Raw genomic sequence first — 20,133 nt, 5'->3', positions numbered from 1 at the left:
ATATGGCAGTCGCTAACTGCCTTGAAATCAATGGACTTAAGCACTGGCTTAACTTTAAATACATGCTTAGTCGGGGCCTTAGAAGTTAGAAAGATAAATGCTTTCACCTTAGAAAAGTTTCTACTCTGTTCAAAAAAGAAAGGGGGCAGTGGTGTATATTGTAGCAATCTATTGCAGGCATCTTTACTGTATAGAGTCCCTTTTGGGAGCAAACTGGAGCACTCTAAGGGCTGGTCCACACTAACCCCCCAGTTCGAACTAAGATACGCAACTTCAGCTACGTGAATAACGTAGCTGAAGTCGAAGTATCTTAGTTCGAACTACAAGGGACTTACCGCGGGTCCACACGCAGCAGGCAGGCTCCCCCGTCGACTCCGCGTACTCCTCTCGTGGAGCAGGAGTACCAGTGTCGACAGCGAGCACTTCCGGGATCGATTTATCGCGTCTAGACAAGACGCGATAAATCGATCCCAGAAGATCGATTGCTTACCGCCGAACCCGGAGGTAAGTATAGAGGTACCCTAAGGAACACTGAAGATAGTCTGCGATGATTTGAAAGGCCGCTAAGTAGCCTGGCATGTATCAACTCTACTAGTAAAGTCCATGAATGTCCTGACTCAGTCTCTAAGAAATGAGCAGATTTACAATAAGAGGGAAACAATAAGTGAACATATGTTGGCATTTAAAATAAATTGTGTAAGTGCAAAGAGTTTATGTTTCAATCCACATCACTGCCAGGTCCTGAAATAGGTCAGGGAGCAAGGACCTTCTGCCTCAAAGGAGATTCCCAAGAGGAAGATTTCTATACTGAAGGCCAAATTTTACAGTGAAGAACCCTCTCGCCGCCCCCCCCCCATTGGATTTCAATTACATTGTCCACATAAGTAAACAAACAAGGGTATTTTGTTCCATACCTGCTCCAAAGGCAAAGAAGAAGCTCTTGTCTGTGTTCTGCTTTAAAAGGGCCATCACTCTTTTCCCCATCCTCTCGTTCCTCTTGTAAATGAGCTCCTGTCGGAAGTAGCTGTCTATCTCCTGAGCCGTCACTTGCTCATGTGGAGGGAGCGTTGTGTTGATGAAGTTAGGGAGCTGCAATGGAAAGAAATACTGCAGTTCAGATACAAAAGCAGACAGAGGGAAATCAGGGGGCTTGGGACGGGAGAACATGAAATAAAGCTTGGGTTGGTTCAGCTAAGCATCCAAGCATCCAACACCCTACTTGATTCCAGATTAACTGGAATTAACATTGGAATCTTAACCCAAGTTTATCTAAACTGCCCAAACTTCCCGGCACTGCAAACAAGGTGTGCAAACCGTGTCAGATTGCAGGAAATTCCATAAGACCATGCCTTTAAAAAAAAAAAATTGGGATTTTTACTGGTCTGGATCTGAACTGGGAAGTGCAGAGGAGAATGTGAAACTGGAAAATAAAGAGAAGGACCAAAAAAATGAACAGAACGTCACTGGATTTCAAAACTGGACTCATTTTGTGTTTGTTTTGAGTAACTATCTGAGGATGTTGAAGAGGCCCAAAAAAAAAATGTTACTGGCTACAAGAGCGAAAGGCACAGCAGCTTCAGATCTCAAGGAAGGGACAAAGGCCGTCAAAGATTCCTATCCCCTGGACTGGGTTTGAGTAAATAATGGCCATTCTGCGTTTGGCTCTCTGCTGTAAAGGAAAGCCATAAATCAATTGGTTCTACATAAATACTACAAGCATTTGTATTTCCTTGTATACCAAGATTCCATATTTAATGGGTATCAGAACAATGGAGCTTAGCCAGAGGTGCGGGCGGTTTTAGAAGTTGAATTGGACAACGAAATGATATCTTGGTAGATCTAAGAATGTCTGAAGGCACAGTACCTAGAAGTGGAAAAATCTCTCCTCTCCACCCATTGCCCAAAGACAACGAAGGCAGTACATAAGCATACAGATCCTGATCTGGAATTAGTGAAGATGCCTCCAGAGCAGGTCCATTAGTGCCATATGCAAAATACTGATGCAGGATCGGCTATGTCAGATGGTGGACCTCCCTCACTCCACCCGCTTAGCAAGCCTAGCATTGATGCTGGAGCTAACCTTCCCCACCTGTCCAGGAAATACAAGGACTTAGGTTTTAGGGTTAGGGTTATAGGTGATTATATGAAGCTCTGGCCCAAGCAGAAAGTTAAGTGCATCATATTTCCACCCCACCTGCATAGACCCAGCTATAATCCAGCCTAGTAGAATCAAGATACACATTGCCTTGTTCATTGTATTTAATTTTTTGCTCTTGGCTTGTCATTAAACTATCCTTTGCTCATCTCACCCAAGATGCCCGCCTGGCATGACAATGAATGGATCAAACAGCAGATGCCAAAGGGACCCAGATTTTCTCCTCCTAAGCTGGAAAGGGTTTGCTGAAGCCAGAGCAGTCATTTAAAATCAAGCATTGGGTTTCCTATTCCCTTTCCATTCTCCTCCCAAAGAACAAGAGGAAGGGACACATTTAAGCGTCATCACTGGCAACACCATGCCGGGTCTTTAAGCACATTGTAAATTATTCTATTTTTAATGGCCACCACACTTAACACGACTGCCGTGTCACTTGGGAAAGAGAGGGAGGAGGGGGAGGAGAGAAGATAAATGATTGAAGTATGCATAGCTACTATACACAGTAGTGCAAGCACTCTCCGAGCCTCGACGTCTGCTCCATTAATCATCTCCACTTCTTCCAATATCGCAGTTCCTTTCTATAGTTTGTGACATACGCCATGCCTGGCTCAAAGGAGGCAGCTGCTCATGCTGATTTATGGAGGCTTTTGCCTTCTTAACCACCAGACAGGGATCAGGAACTCAAGAAACAGTTGCATGCAATTAGCAAGCTGTTAACCGTCGTCGGGAGTTAATTTTTTTTTCAAATTGTTATTGTAAAAGTGCAACCTCAAGAATTCAGCAAGGGGATTGGATGCCCCCCTGTTAAGTGTTCCCTGGAAGGCCCATGAAGACTTTTTGTTTGGATTCAAGCTAAAGTAGATATAGCTCCACCTAGTGGTGCATGCATGTGTACTATGCTGCCAACCCCTCTACTGGCTGAGCTGCTAAAAGAGAACAGCCTACTAATGCTACTAGCTAAGCAAGTTGCTTCTGTAGCTTTAAACAGTAGTGACTGATGCTGAGAGTCCTGGGTTCGAACCCTGCTGTTGATGTACACAAGCAGAATTTAGATATTCAGGAAACCCATTGTCAAGCAATATGTGGAGAGAGCGCTCTTTGCAGGAGACAAGTAGGAGCTGAGTGTGAAGTCTTTGCAAAGCATTCAGCCTCCTGGGAGTCCTATTGATCTGGTGTGGGCACCAGAATGGGGTACAGCCCAAGAGCAGTATGGTCTGACAGCAATAATTTTGGAACCTGTGATCACACTGTTTTTTCTGGCTAGCTGAATACAAAGTTGGTACTAAAGGGGAACACTCTTCTACCAGAGTCAGAGTGTCCACACATGGAGTAGTTAATTCACTTTAAATTCACACCCTACTTTATTCCAGATTAACTTTCATGCGTAGACAAGCCCTTCCCTACATGTGTAGCTCTACCTGGGTAAGCACTCCCAGTCAGAAGGTAGTCAAATAAAGTTATGCATGTACATAAGAATTTGCAGTACTCGGGTTCTGCAGCCATGACTGTGCAACAATGAAGTCAGTGGGAGCTTTAGGAAGGATGGCACAATGGTTAGGACGCAAGCCTGAGACTAAGGCCATGTCTACACTCGCAGGCTTACAGAGGCATTACAGCTGTGCCACTGTATGAGAACTCATGTAGCAGCGTTATGCCGACGGGAGAGCATCTCTCACCAACATAGCACTGTGCACATGAGCGATTATGCCGGCAGGTTTTATTTCCCCCCTCCCTCCTTAGATGACCTCCTGAGGTCCCTTCCAACCCTGATATTCTATGATTCAAGTCCCTGCTCCACACAGACTTCCTGTGTGGTTTTGGACAAGTCACTTCGTCTCTTTGTGCCTCAGTTACCCATCTGTACAATGGGAACGATAGAGCTGGCCTGCCTCTCTATCTCTTAGAACTGGAAGGGACCCCAAAAGGTTATCGAGTCCAGCCCCCTTCCTTCACTAGCAGGACCAAGTACTGATTTTGCCCCAGATCCCTAAGTGGCCCTCTCAAGGATTGAACTCACAACGCTGGGTTTAGCAAGCCAATGCTCAAATTCCCAAAGGTGTTGTGAGGATAAATGCTCTGCAGCAAGATTTAGCCATCGCCTGGATGTGAGGAACTAGAGAGAGGTCCGAGTCAAAGAAGATCCCCATGTTACAGGACTGAGTAGGGTGACCAGACAGCAAGTGTGAAAAATCGGGACAGGGGTGGGGAATAATAGGCACCTATATAAGACAAAGCCCCAAATATCAGGACTGTCCCAAACACTTCACAATCTAAACAGAGAACTCACGTAGTATCCCCATTTTATAGTCATGGAACTGAGGCAGAGAGAGAGATTAGGTGACATGTTCAAAGTCAGAGAAAGTCAGTGGCAGAACAGGGAATTGATCATGGATCTCCTGCGTCCCAGTCTTAACCACAGACCATCCTTCCTCAATTAACAGGACATGTCAGAGGAGCCCTGCATCCATAAACAGTATTGCCAAGCAAGCAAGATAAAAAATCATGAATCAAGCCTTCAAAATCATATAGATTGTCTTAAAGAGCATGGGATTTTTTTTTAATAAGACATCACTTTTTATTGGCCTTCTGGGTTTTGAGCCTTTAGACTTCACATTTCCTAGCTTTTCTCTGCAACCATAAAGGCTAGAACCTTGCTATATTGAAATCCAGGACCTTAAGCAAAACACCGAGCACCAGGACGCTTTCGATTAAAATCACAGGAATTGACAATGCTGCTCAAACAGGATTCTAAAGACCCCAAGCAGAGTTCTAAAGGCTGCCAACCTGTCATAGTATGTAAGATTCAAATTGAGCTCAGATGAGCTGCTCTCAATTTATACCCGTGTTTTGCAGCAAGAGGCGGACATTTAAGTAATGGTTATCATGGCCTATACAGGGAAGGGACTCTACTGCTAACAAAGGTCAATGGGGCATTGTATTTTTACTCCAGGGCTACAAAATATACTACTTGGAGTTGGAAGACACCTGTTCTCCTCTGATTTATGGACATTTCTAACATCTGGCCGAACAATCTATGGTTACTTTACCCTGTAATGTGAAGAATTCCAATAGTGCACGCCGAATGGACTGGGAGCATAAGAGTAGCCAAGTGACGGATAAAGCCGACATGGGATTGTGGTTGCTGAAACGATGACTGTTGCTGACTCAACCGTTTCTGCTCCAGGAGCCATGAGTTTCCTTCCGAAAGGGCCCTCAATAGCCAAGAAAAGAGGCGGCTAATTAATTTGGTATGGCCCAAAGTTGGCAGCTTCCAAACAGATCAACTCCTGGGTCATTACGCAAAATGGAGAAAGAGGAAACCGTAAAGGAGCTATGCACCGTGGTGTGCTGCCCAGGGCACTGATGCAGATTAACGCCCTGCCACCAGCCAAATAAATCCTCCATTTATTAGTGACTTTTAACAGGAAAAATAAAATACCAGAAGCCTGACGGGGTGTGTGTGTGTGTGTGTGAAAGGATTTTCTATGCAAAGTGAGAGAAATCAACTCAGTTACCCCTTCATCTCACTCAAAATCTGCTCACCCTTAAGCAGGATGGGGTCGATTATCCCACATCTGCAAGGCATGGGGTTCTTACCTCTCAGGCAACCATTTAGATACTGGACTAGGTCCCATCCTATGCCTCTATTTACACTGGAGGTGACTTTTCACACCCACTTTGCACAGCTGTAAGTGGTTAAGCAAGGCGCAGGGCTGTGTAGAACTGGGGAAAGGCCCGAGGAAGCAGCGGATGAGGTGTCTAGGACGTATCCAGGACATGGTGGAGGTGGAAGAGGGCATAGCCAGAGCAGGTAAACCAGCTTGATCCCACCAGGGGGATCTTCTGACATACAGGTTGCTGGAGAGGTTTATAGGAGCCTTAACATGACACATAAATCTAGCCCGGTACTTGCATTGACCAGAAATCTCAAAACCCTAAACACATTCACGATTCTGCTAATCAGATTTCAGTCCCACACACCCACCCAGCACAGAACAACGTCTCAGGGCAGACCCTTCATTCCGTTCAGTCAGAAAGCTGCCATTTTCAGCTAGAGACAGGTCAGTAAAACCAATACAATCTCTCCCAGGCACATCTACCCTGGGGTGTCCACCCACTCCCCAGCCAAGCTGCCCCTAGCCTCGCTCCAGGGAGCATGGCGGGAAGCGGTGTTACGGTTTTGACTAAGTCACCGTTTCCAGCCCGGCGATGGCTTTTCCATCCTGCCCTTTACTGAAGCTCAATAAGAGACTGCCTTTCGAAGGCAGGAAGCGACCTGGCAGTACCGCAAAGTACGGGGGCACCTGCCTGCTTCTCTGCTGACAAAATGGCCGTGTCAGTCGGGACCGGCAGGGGGAGTCAGACAGCGTGGGTTCCGTTCCTAGCCCTGCTCCTGAGACCTTGGCCAGCTCACGTCTCTTAGTGCTGCTATTGAGACCAGGTGTTTCAAACCCGTTGCGTGGTGCAGGCTGACATCCATTTTCATGGGGCTGGGGGAACAAATTCCACTAGCAAGGGGCATATTTTCAGTCTTCTCTGCCTCTTCAGCAAAGTCAGCTCGTCCTCCCCCACCCCTTCAGCTGAAAAGCAGCTGGAGGCCAGGCTGGCTAGTAAGTCTGTGTCCCTTTTCCCTGGAGACAGCAGGAGCAGGAAAAAAACAAGGGAGGAGGAGGAGGAGAAGGCCCTGCTCCGATGACCCTGGTGTTACAGGGCTCAGCGGTACCACCAGGAACCCTATGGGAGGGAGGATACAGAGGTGGAAGGAGGGAGAGAGAGAGAAAGACAAGAGAAAGTGGGAAAAGGAGGGAGAGAGGAAGGGAGCAGCAGCTGCTGTGGGGAAAAGGGGACTCAGTGTCCGTGGCAGGCTCAGAGCTCAGGAGAGCCTGACTCCCAGGCCTGTGTGCCAGCCACTAGCCCAAACCGCTCTCATTTCATTTGGCCTCTTAATGGCACTGAAACATCTAGATTTATAAATCTCTAATATATTTCGGAATGCGGATGGCAGCAAGAGCTGGGGAGGGAACTCAAGGCTCAATTACTCCTTCTGCAGGACCAGAACGTGACAGATCTCACAGACCAATTCGTCCCTCTGCCAGGGGGTCCGGGGAGGAGGAGGAGGGCAGCTCTTGGCCTGATCCCAGCTCTCCAGCAGGCTCTGATCCTAGGAGGAGCCCTGTATGGGTAGAGCCCAAGATCTCCACCAAGCACCAGCAACGTCAATGGTGCTCCACCCCAGCAGAAGTACCCAGAGTGAAGCAGTTGGCTTGTTCAGGGTTGGAGTTGTGACCTTATAGGGACTGTAGAAAGTCTAATGCCATTTCCGTTCACACTGGGCACCGGAACCAACCCCTTTCTCCCCCTCCCCACTGTCATGAATTTAAGCTTAACGGGGGGGGGGGGGGTATGGCTGCAAACATTGGCCATGTGTCTCACAAACACCTTGAGGGGGGAGATGTTTATCCCTTTTAAAAGGCTTTCAATGAATCCCGGAGAAGTCATGACCTCCGTGTATGTTTTCTATTTATTTTTCCACACCAGTTAAATAGTCACTTTCCAAGCACTTAAAGGAAAAAGAAATCAACATCAGCCCCCGCCCCCTTTTGGTAGCGATGCCAAAATATGCAGCCGGGCCTCCCTATCTGAATGAGTGTTTTGATTAAAGAAGTCTTAACAAAACACAGTCTGAACAAGCAGCGTAGCCCCGTTCTGCAAGCTTCACCCAAGTATGCTGTGTATACTTAGGGCTGGATTACTGGGATTCGTGTATTAATTGAATAAGGATGACAAGCCTCCAGCATATGCAAATAGAGGGTTAGGTTTCAGTTTTGAGGGTAACCCCTAATGCTTACTAATATCCCCTCAAAACCCCCGAAGTCGTGACGGTCGAGGCAAACCCTCGCAAGCTGCACACATCTGGAAAAGTTCATGTTTTTCTATTTTTCTTCAAAACCCTTTGTTTCCTTTGACAAAAAGTTTCTGCTATTCCGACACTAAAACCATCGCCTCTGAGTTGCCAAGACTCCCAAGTGAGGATCCTGATCAAAGGAGAGAGTGTGGCAATAACGCAAAGAACCTGTGGCCAGGATTTTTTTGTGTGTGTGTGGTATATTAAAACAGTTCATTCTTTTTTTCAAAGGTATTTTTCATATCACCCTCTGCTACAAACTGGGAGAACAGCTGGTCGATAGAGGCTACAGGCAAAGGCTCAGGCTAGGATAGGTTTTCATGAGTAGGTGTTGTCTGGGCTCGAGGGAAAATGGCTGTGTGTTTTTTTTTCAATATCTGTTTTGTACAGGCAGGAAGTTTATAAACAAAAGGAAATACTTCTTCACACAATGCTCAGTCAACCTGTGGAACTCATTGCCTGGTGATATTCTGAAGGTCAAAAGTGTAACGGTTCAAAAAAGGACTAGGTAAATTCATGGAGGATAGGTCCATCAATGGCGTTTAGCCAAGATGGTCAGGGACGCAGCCCCATGCTCTGGATGTCCCTAAACCTCCAACTGACAGAAGCTGGGACTGGATGACAGGGGATGGGTCACTTGAAATTGCCCTGTTCTGTTCTTTCCTCCTGAAGCATTTGGCATTGGCCACTATCAAAGACAGGATACTGGCTCCATGGGCCATTCGTCTGACCCAGTATGGCCGTTCTTATGTTATTACAATGTTTGTGGCCAGACTGGATGTTTATATAAAGTTTGCAACCTGATTTTAAACAAAAAACAACAAAAAAGTGTGTAATCCAAAAGATCCAGTTTGTAAGATGTCTGTCAAATTCCACAAAAAGCAAAGATCAAAATGCAGGCTAGGAGGAATTATAGATTAGGGCAACGTCAGAGCTAAAAACACACAGAGACACACATGTCACCCAGCCAAAGTGAGATTACTCAGATCCGGTACATTGGTTGGATCCATTATGAAAGTTACAGGCCTTGTGCAAATTTCAGCTCCTGATCTGGGTTTTTGTTCCAAACGCCGACAAAGCTGGAGGATTTGAAGACCTGAAGTTTTGATTCAGGTCCAGGAAGAGTAGAATTTATGACCCCACCAGAGCATGGGATCTGAATTGACTCTGTAACAGGATGTCAGGTGCCCAGAAGTGTCCGGCCCTAGAGTGCAGCAAGGACAAGATAACTGGCCTCTTTTGCTCACTTCCAGGAACATCTGCAGCTTGATAAAGTTTTGAGAGTTTTGGTATCGTGAATTGTTCTAGTGAAACCCAGGACTTTGCACCAATTCAATTAGAATCAGCCAGACAGCCAAACAAACATCTGCTACACCCTGGAGGATACCTTTTGGAAGACATAAGATTGGCAAGTACCTTTTCAGGCTAGGGTTTTGCCCTAGAATTTCAGGATAGGGAATGAAGGAAGGAAAGAGTCACAAAAACTCCCTTTCCCCAAAGAGAAATGCTCAAAATGGTCCCCCCAAAAACCAAAATGGCCTGATTCTCCTCCAATTCTACAAGTGGAAACCAGGAGAAACAACTGAAATTAATGGTATTACCCCAGGATAGATCAAAGTGACCAGTTTCTGGGCAGACAGAGTTGCATCGGATATAAATCAACACAGGATTTGACCTTAATCTATAAACAACTGTCCCCAAGGTGATTAAAATCTAGGCACCAGATTCTCAGTTGATGTAAGTCAGCATAGCTTCATTGAATACAACAGAGCTACATTGATTTACACCAGCTGAGGATCTGGCCTGTTCAAGGAACATGTGGAACTGTGGTCATTCTTGTGGAATGCTTGAATTCTAATCCTGCCAAGTCAGGGCAGTCAAATGCCTTCTTTTTTTTTTTTTTATAATGAAGTGACAAAAATGTCCTCTGGCTACAAGACAAAAGAAAAAACAGCATCTCCCATAGTCAAGCCACAATATAGTTAAAAAACAAATAAGTCCTTCCCATTTCACTTGAAGAAGTAGGATTAAATAAGTCCTTCCAAGGCCAACTTCATAAAACCAGCTCCTTAAAAACAAGGAACTGTTCAAATGCTTTACAGCAATTTATACAGGGCTGACAGATACTCTTGGATTCCAAAGACTTACACTAAATCTTGGTCTACTCTAAAAAGTTTTGCCAGCATGGCTGTGTTGTCTTGGAGTGTGGAAAAAAAAAAAACACACGCCCCTCACAATACCACACATGCAGCCCAACCAAGAGAGTTACGCTGGCAAAAAAAAAAAAAAGAAAGAAAAACCATGTAGATGCAGCTTATACTGTCAAAAGACTCATTTTGCTGAGATAGCTCGACATTCGAGGAGGTGGTTTAACTATACCAGGAGAAGAACTCCACTAGTTATGTCAGTATAGATATACTGGCAAACCCATTGTCATGTAGGCAAGGCTGCACTCTCTGTCTCTTTAGAGCACCTCTTTAAAGTTTGGTCTCATAGTACTAAGTAGACCTGGTCAAAATTTCTCAAACCAAATAAATACTAAATGAATAAATACATTCCGAACTTTGAAAGGTTTAAAATAAACAAAAGAATTTATTTTTCAAAAGTTGAGGGATGAAAATTTTGAAATTTTATTTTTTTTCCCCTGAAAAAAATCTTATCTTTTTTTTTTTGGACCAGTGCTATTCAAAAGAGATGGACCCCAAGGTGCAAATTTTGGCTATGGCTCCAAATGTCCAAAAAACACATGCATGGCCCTGCGCCAGAGTTTGAGATTGTTCAGATCCGGTATTTTGGTTTGACCCATTGTAAAAATTAGAGGCCTTTTGCACATTTTGGCTCTGGCTCTGGGTTCTTGTTCCAAAAGCCTACAAAGTCGGAGGGTCTGAGGATCCAAGGTTTTGATTCGGGCACAAAGTGGAGCAGAACTTACGATCTCACAAGAGCTTCCGAATTGGCTCTGCAACAGAAGTGTCCTGCCTCAGAGTGCAGAGAGAAGCAGATAGCTGGCCTCTTCAGCTCACATGAGGAACATGAGCTGCCCTGGACAATCGTGTCACAATTCAGTTCAGCTTTTCTGGTCACCAGACATAACGGCCCAATCATGGGAGAGAGACTGGCTTCAACAGGAGCGAATACCTACGCAAGAGCTGCAAGCCTGACTCTTTGTCTAGAACTTGAACCAGAGCTCCTTTGGGTCAACGCTTGTGAAGCCCAGTGCTCCGTGCAGCGCTTCATTGGAAAGAGCAATCCTTTTGAAGGAAAGACAAGATGCTGTGCCAGCTCGTCTAAGCTGCTTATGTCTGAAGGTGATAAGATGTTTCCAAACGGTCCCGTTTCAATAGCTGCGCATTTGGTGTGCAGATTTATTTTCTTTTACCTTGATAAAACTCCATTCCTCGGACAAATCTGGGGCCTGCTTATCAGTCAACACTCCACCTAATGGTTTCAGTTTGTATTTCTTGTAGCCGGGGCATTCCACAGATAGTTTTCATTGACTAGCTTTGGAAGCGAGCCAGATACTCAGTTGTATTTATCCAGCACCATAACAGAGGCAAATTAATGATGTGATTCGAATGATCAGGACCTTTCGTTCTTAAAGGACAGGTTTAAGCGCAGGATGCGCTGATAACATTTTTCAAGGGCTATGTAACACAGCCAAGTGATTTATAGACAACAAGCGTGTTGTACAGTGACACACAGCAGCTTTTCTCTTCAGGGGTAGAGAGGGCAGGCTCCTTTGATGTGACATAAATTTATACATCTTAAATTTCATGTGATCAGAAGCAGGATGCGCAGTGCATGCTGCCACAGCACTTAATGCCAGCTGCACAATTTGCTGGGCCAGATTAGAGGGAAATCTAATGGGAGGGCTGTGTGACCTAGTGAATACAGCACGGGACTCAGGATGTCTATTCCTGCCACTGGCCTGTGGGGTGACACTGGGCAAGTCACGTCATGTCTCCGTGCTTCAGTGTCCCCATCTGTGAAATGGGGATAATAATACCGACCTCTTTCGTAAAGCCCTTGGAGATCTCCTGATGAAAGTGCTACATAAGATGTGAATTATTATTGTTCAGGAGAGCCTGATATTGTGCACAGCCACTATACAAGGGGGAAACTTCTCCCACTGAGTGGCTGCACAATGCAGGCCTAATCCTCAACCCATCCAAGTCAATGGAAAGACGCCCCATTGAGTTCAACGGGCTTTGGACCAGGCCCAATAAGGCTTGCAGTTTGTAAAGGCACATCTGTGGGAAAGGTGCTACATAAACATAAATTATGATTATTGCATTGCCATCATAAAAAACAGCACAGGCACTTTATTCAGTGGGATCTAGTTCAACCGAAATTGGCTCCAAAATGCAGTGTAAAAGTGGGGACTTATGAAGGTGCCAGATCAGCACTGCGCTCCACAGGGGAGGACACAAGAGAAGGCTGAGAATGGAGAAGGATAACCGGACAGGAGACGTGGGAGGAGGGACTATGTGATGTTGAAATGGAGTCGGGGCAAATAGGAAGCCAGTAATGAGGGGGGTAGGATGGAAAGGCAGACAGAAAAAAGTAGACCCTCCTATTTATCCTCTCTCAATACAAGAGCAAAGAGAAATCCAATTACACTGAGAGGCAATATATTTCAAATGGACAAAAGGAATTCTTTGATACACAAATTCATATATAATAGGTTAACACACATTGGCCATTAACACCTAATTCAATTCATACATAATTCACTGGTGGAATTCCCTGTCACAAGATACCACTGAAGCCAAAGAGTTTATTGGCATTAAAAAAACCCATGTTATTCCATTTCTATGAACAGGGAGAAAAGCCACGCTTACATCAGATTGGGAGGAAAATAATATAAGGGATAAAACCCCAGAGGCTTCAGATCTTAAAGCAACTAACTAACTGCCTGCGGGTGGGAAGAAATGTCCTATAGAGGCTGATCTCAATTTTGCACTAGAAGACTTCTTGCACCTTCCCTTAGTTGATCCAACCTGGTAGGGCTACCCCCTTTAAATCCTACAGTACTCTTCCATAAAGGAGAAGGGGACTTTTTTTTTTTAAAAAGTCAAGCACGAAAGCAGAACATTCCTACCCCGTCTCTGTTTTCATAGTATTTTCATTTCAGTATCATTTTGACTCTCTGCCCAGAAAGTCCATCATAAATCTTTTAACTGAAAGAGTCACAGAAGGATCAATTGTTAGAAGAAGGGGGTACGAGCAGGAGATACTTTTCCTTCTCCACTTCTGTGTCATAGCCTAACTGAGTAAGTTTGGTCCTGTTACATTTTATTAAGTTTAACTAAGGATTTATGAACTTGGAGAAATGGTGCTCGCCCATACAGATAGCAGCATCACGGAACCGCAGGGAGGGCTGGTTTTGGGGTTCTCCCCTTTTTTAAAAATAGATTTGCAAAAAAAAAAATATTATGGCGGATTTATTTAGGGCTTGGGAATGCAAGCGTCTCATCTGAATGTACTGAGATATGGCATAGCAATGAGGAGTATTCTATACATGTTCTCTCACCCAGCTCCGTCAAAGCAACCTGACCCCCAACTGCAGCTTGAGCTAACATTCTAGCACAGCAGGTCCCATACCACCTGGCCAATGCACCTCATTACTCACATGGAGTACCCTCTGCTCTTCCATTCCTGAGGGCAGCCGTGTCCGCCGGCACCGACAAGCCGCAGGGTGCTTTTGTGATGTGGAGACCTCATTTTATTCCAGACCCTGCACTGTAATCCATATTTGAATCCAGGTTTCCAAAGGAGACAGGTTGTTTGTCTATCTTCTACTTATGCTTCAATAATTGCCATAATATTAGAACACCTTATGGTTTCTAGCAAACAGCTTCTACCATCCCCGCGAGTAGGGCTTTGGAGGCCGGAGTGCCATTATCCACAGCATTGCTCTCTTCATCCAAGCCGTTCCCTATCCATGAGTTTCAGCAACCAAAGACAGCAGTGATCAGGCAAGAGGGAACACTACCTGCCCAGAACCTTTAACACCCTGAGCCAGTGTACCCTATGGCCACTTATGGACTAAGTTGCTGTACACCGGCATAGAGCCATTGACTTCAATAGAGCTTTTCCAACGTACACCATCTGATAATCTGGCCCATATCTATGTAAGGCACTTGTGGCATGCATTGCCAACAAGCACTTTAATGGGTTTATCCTCACAACATCCCCAAGAGGTAGCAAAGTACTATCACCCCATTTTACAGATGGGGAACCAAGACACTGAATGACTTGCTCAAGGAAGTGTGAGATGGGTCAGGAAACTGAACCCATATTTCCACTGTCCCAACCACTGGCCCATCCTTCCTCTGTAGGACAGATCTCTCTCTAAAGAAACCCAGATGCATCTTTCAGGCTGTAACTAAATCTTGGGTAAATGATTATTCTGCATGGCAGCAGAACCTGCAAATGTTAGGTAGCTGAATTACTGCTCTTGGATATTAATGCACAACTAGTGCCTTACAAAAAAAAACCTCTCTCCCCTATACTGCTTTATTTCCAGGTGACATTTCACAGTGCATTTAGTCTAGTACCAGCTGCATGGACTAGTCTAGAGCTCTGAAATCCTGCCCCAGCTGTCAGATGTTACAGAAGAATAGTACCGTCTTCCAAAAATGCTGACAATTCTACCACCAGGATTAGCAAATATTGTATTTACCCAGAAATTTAAGTAATGATACTTGTGCTTTCGGAATGTATAGTCTATTTCTATTGGTAGGCCTATTGTCTTCTGTACATAACATCCTGGGGAGGGTTGCAAACTTATCAGGCCATCAGAAACCACACTGCTTAAATTCAAGCCAAGAATCCTATGTGCTCCAGTAAAAGGATATGTTTTATACATACTTCACAAAGGCTAATCTAATTTGGTAGCCAAATCACATGGCATCTCCATGAGTACTTGAAAAAAGCACCCAACTAGAACATAAGCTTTGGAGCTACCCTAGGGTGACCAGATGTCTCGATTTTTGGGTCTTTTTCTTATATAGGCTCCTATTACCCCCCCACCCCCTGTCCCGATTTTTCACATTTGCTGTCTGGTCACCCTACCCTGAGAAGTTCAAAGTGCATCCTTTTGTCATTTATGAAACACTTGAAATCCAAAGCTGCCTTTAAAAACAACAACAACAACACCACGAGAAGTATTGGGCCCGATTCTGTCCCCGGTTAAGCCAACAAGAGTTTTGCCACTGACAACATTTTGCTATGTGGCCCGGAATATTCTATGGTATTTTAATTTTCCCTGGCTTGTAAGTGGTCTAATCTGTTCTGTCTGCTCTGTGGGACTCTGGCTAGAGATGTTGCTTGGAACTTTTATTTCCCCTGATGCTGAATGGCATGTTTTTAATGCAGTATTTGATCCTAGAATTTGCAAGAAGAGCTTTAAAAAAAAATTCTCTTCCTCGCTAGTCTAAAATGTTACAGGCATCCGTGATTTATTCACACAGAGTTCCTGTGTGTCACTGCAATCAGTGGGAACAGCTGCAAATTGTTCTAGGGAACATGGATATATTGCTGGAGAGACTGTATTGTTTTCTAGTGGTTAAAAGATAAGACGGGACATCCGGACACCTAGGTTCTATGCCTGATTCTGTCACTTGCCTTTTGACCTTGACCAACTTATCTCTGAGCCTCCAAGGTTGCCATCTGTAAAATGGTTATGTATTTACCTCAAATACCTTTGAGGTCCTCTCTTTGCAGCCCTTCACTCATACCCTCTTCTCTAACACATCAACACACACAGGGACTCTTGCGGTCCCTTCTAACCCTACAGTTCTAAACATAAGCTACTTGTCTTCTCTTTCAAGGCCCTATCATCTCTCATTCAGTATCACAGGGTCAACTCCCACCTCTGACTGAAAATGTAACAAGTGGGTGATGGAAGGCTAAACAAGCCCCTTCATGCTTTTTTTCCATGTTGCCCCTCATGCTTCAGAGAAGCTCCCCTTTAACATCCAGAAAGTCACTTCATTGTACTCCTTCAAATCCCTTAGCCATGATGCCTCCAGAAACACTAGCTAATAACTAGGCAGCCGGTGTGCTGGTAGCTCAGCCTATCATGCTGACTTAAATTGCCTCATTGTTTCTTTTAACTCCCCCATATAGCTGTCTGTCTCCTCCATCATCTCTTGTCTTCTGTTTAGATTGTAAGCTCTTTGGGGCAGGGACCATCTCTGTTCTGTGTTTGTACAGAGCCTAGCACAGTAGGATCCTGGTCCATGACTTAGACTCCGAGGCGCTATGATAATACAAACAACAACAACTAGTTATTATGGTTGTCTTCATAGGCACCAACTCTGTGGGTGCTTGGGGGCTGGAGGAAGGGGTGGAGTGGGGGCAGGGTCTGGTGCGGGGTGGGGGTTGAGCACCTCCCAGCAACTTAGAAAGATGGTGCCTCTGGTTGTCCTCTCAATGGTACACAGCATCGTTGGTTCTCCAGCTCCTTCATTCTGCATACCACGTCAGTAGAGAAATGTTCCCATCTGGACCACTTCTTTTCCAACCTCCCAATGCATGGCTCTCCACTAGGGGCTCCTGGTAGTCCATAGAACACAGTTTTAGAACTGCTGCATGAATGTCCCAATTCTGCCACATTTATGCATGTCCAGTGCCCAGAGTTCCACTGAGAAACAGTGACTCCTCACATAGTATGGCGCTACCCTCGAGGAGTAAAAGTGTCAGAATCAGGCCCTGAAAGAATGATAGGTTCTCTGATGCCTCTACTTAGACTGACAAAAGGATCTGTGTTTCTTAGTTCATCTTATCAATGCATGGTCCTCCCTTGAAGGCATGCGGGCTTTGACATCATATGTGGTTGCCATGGAGATGACTGAATTGCATCCCAGTGGGACTCAAATGGAATGATAAGCTATACAAGGGTTGCCAAGGTGTAAGAAAGAGACAGACCCTTCATTTATTCCCCGAGTGCAGGTAAGACCCAGCCAAGATGGGGGTCACACACTGCTGGAGTTACAATGATAATACATAGCTCTTATACGGTGCTTTTCAACCATAGATCTCAAAGTACTTTACCAAGGAGGTCCATCCCATTATCCCCATTGTGCAGGTCGGGAAACTGAGGAACGCAGTGGGGCAATGACTTGCCCAGCCACTGGCAGAGCCAGGAATAAAAGGTCCTCTTCAGTCCCAGTCCAGTGCCCAATTTTTTAAGTCACCCTGCATCAGAGCAGCAGTAGATGTTGTGCTAAGAAACCTCCTGTCTCCACATAGTTAGCAGAGAGAAAGAAATTAACATATCCATATAAAACCAGCACACTCTCTCAGAGTTTGCCACCAGCCATCAGCTGGTCTGCAAAGGAGGATCCAGCTATGCTGAAAGTCTTTATTAGCCTCAGATAACTAAGACCAACACAGACTAGAAGGCTGCAACAGACGCATATAATATTATTGGATTATGGCATGTTTGAGAAGTTATTTAGCCTTGTAGCCTATTTACATAAGGTTCACTCTGTCTTTTGTTTGGACACATTCCTAGCAAAGCTTTTCAGTTGTCATCCCCACCTCCACCAAGTATGCATAAAACAACTCAAAGGTGAAACCCATTCTCTCCCCAGACAAATGAGAGACATGTGGAGAACAAAAAAGGAGCAAGAGGCATAAGAAAAATGAGGAGAAGGGCGGGGTGAGGAAAGATGAGGTTATGGTCAACGGGCTGGAGTGGGACTCTCAAAATCAGGATTCTGTTCCTTGCTCTACTACAGGCTCCCTATGTGGCCTGGGGCAAGTATTGCTGGATGGCTCAGTTTCCCTCTTTGTACAATGGAATACGTCTCTACCTTACAGAGGTGTGGTGAGGATGGGCACCTAACTACCCTGATAGGGTGCAATGCCCTTTCTTGAACACAGCTGGTGTACTTTAATTCTTCGATGGGCAGAGGATGCAAAATTGAAAACTAGATATAGATTTTTAAGTTCAGGGGACGTTTGACCTGTTCCGTTATAGAGGCAGGGACCATTTCAGAAATTAGATACTAATCTGGGATTTGATTTCAAACACGTGACAGTATAGGGAACATTTGGATCAAGGATTCTCGTAGGGTAGCATCTCTACTTAAAATTTTAAGGCCGGGCATTCTATGACATGGGCATCAACATCATCGTAATTACTCACACCTCTTAGCCAGTTTGTCCATCCCTAGCCTTCAGTGGCAGCTGTGAAATGACCTTACCTGAGAAGTATCATGATTGAATATGACAGTGTTCAGGTCTCCACAGTTATAATGCTTGATGAGATCTTCAGTAGTGTATGGGGCCTGCAAGCTGCCTGCTCGTAGACTTTCATGTTGTAGCAAGGTTTGGTTCAAAGCAAACAGCACCTGCACAAACACACACAATAGATATATATTGATGGACTGAGGTCACAAGGGCATGAATGATCAGCAGAATGCAGGAGCACTGCAGAAGAACCCTTATCAGCCCCAGATGAGGCTTGTGTTTCTTGCTGCTCTTTGTTGACCCCTTCTGGCCAACCCAGGGAGTGGCTCAGGAAGGAGTTACATTTATCCCTTCCCAAACGGAAGGAGAGTCACATGGATGCAGAGCGTAGAATAGAAAAGAAAACTGGGAAGGGTTTGGGATATGCCACCCTCCTCAACAAGGTCATAAAATATAGGCCTGCCTACAGGCATGATTTCAGTGGGGCTGCGGGGCAGGTGAAAAATCAAGGTGATCCAGAGAGTTTTAGACTGCATCTGCCGTTCACTTTACTGCAAAAGTGACGGCCTGAAAATAAGGGAAGTTCCATCATCTCTGCCAAGGAATAGGACCGAGCTGGGAGGAGCTGCCCCTTCCCCATCAGCTGTTTAAAATCCAAAGCCCAAGCTAAATGGGGAACTTCTCAGTAGATGCGGTTCAGAACTTCCCAACAACTTTAGTAGTAAAACGTTGGTGTATTCAGGGGCATCTCTGCTGTCATTCAATAAGTAACATGAGGGAACCTTCAGCCTCCCTGGGGAACCGGCACTTGTGAAATAGGCAGAATAGACGATCGCGCTATCTCCCTCCACCCCCGTCACTTTTCAGCTTCCCCCTCTGGCAAAAGAAATGGTCGTGTCAAATTGTTACACTGTCCCAGAGGGATAATTGAGCTTTCTCATCCCAGATCTGGAAATACAACGGGAATGTATTAGCAGAGAAATCTCAGCAACCAGGAGCATTCGTTGCTTTTGATCTTTAAATGCACAAGTATCCAAGCTGCCACGAAATAAAACACTTCCTTAACAAGACATGTAATTGTATACTTTTCTGTCGCTCATAAAAGGCAGTCAAGTTTAAATGAGTGATCATGTACCTATGCTCATTAGTGATAGACTTGGGGGTGATTTATACTGATTACAGAACCACTGAGCGTAAGCTCAGTTTTCAAAGATCCTTACAGGGGAGCCTTTTCTAGAGAAGGTCTATGAATGGTTGGAAGGACAACAACATTTGAGGAGGTGGGACTAATAGAACCTTTATTATTTATCTGTATTACCATAGTTCTTAGGCACCCCAGTCATGGCTCAGGACCCTAATCTAGGGTGATTTTACAGGAGGGTTTCCTAGAAATAATTTGGCTTTATAACCCTGGTGGTTATTTTATTAAGAGTCAAAGACCCTTCAGTCCTGTGTTTCCCTGCAGTTTCATCTCTTCTCATTTATAGCACCAAGAGTATTCTTAATGGCACACACCACCACTTAGGTCAGTTCGCTGGGATCTTCTCCCTGTTTTTCTTTTGTTACCAGGACATTGTTTTTATCAGCTCATAGAATCATAGAATATCAGGGTTGGAAGGGACCTTGGGAGGTCATCTAGTCCAACCCCCTGCTCAAAGAAGGACCAATCCCCAACTAAATCATCCCAGCGAGGGCTTTGTCAAGCCTGACCTTAAAAACCTCCAAGGAAGGAGATTCCACCACCTCCCTAGGAAACCCATTCCAGTGCTTCACCACCCTCCTAGTGAAAAAGTTTTTCCTAATATCCAACCTAAACGTCCCCCACTGCAACTTGAGACCATTGCTCCTTGTTCTGTCATCTGGTACCACT

The 20,133-nt window shown here is 45.0% G+C and overlaps 1 protein-coding gene across 2 annotated transcripts in view; it reads right to left on the bottom strand.

Moving 5' to 3' along the window:
• Positions 1 to 20,133, bottom strand: part of TRABD2B (TraB domain containing 2B) — a 391,553-nt gene that overhangs the window by 162,865 nt on the left and 208,555 nt on the right. The window contains exons 3-4 of one of the 2 annotated variants that reach the window (XM_034780336.1): positions 18,278 to 18,424; positions 915 to 1,089 (exon numbers count right to left, since the gene is read on the bottom strand). In XM_034780336.1, coding sequence (XP_034636227.1) covers positions 915 to 1,089; positions 18,278 to 18,424 — 322 coding nt within the window. The remainder of the gene's footprint in view (positions 1 to 914; positions 1,090 to 18,277; positions 18,425 to 20,133) is intronic. The other variant, XM_034780337.1, reaches the window with a different exon arrangement.

The sequence above is a fragment of the Trachemys scripta genome, chromosome 8 (genome assembly GCF_013100865.1).
Source record: "Trachemys scripta elegans isolate TJP31775 chromosome 8, CAS_Tse_1.0, whole genome shotgun sequence".
In the NCBI taxonomy this organism is placed as follows: Eukaryota; Metazoa; Chordata; order Testudines; family Emydidae; genus Trachemys; species Trachemys scripta.
The sequence above is the reverse complement of the archived record's forward strand: the minus strand, read 5'-3'. Positions and strand labels throughout refer to the sequence as shown.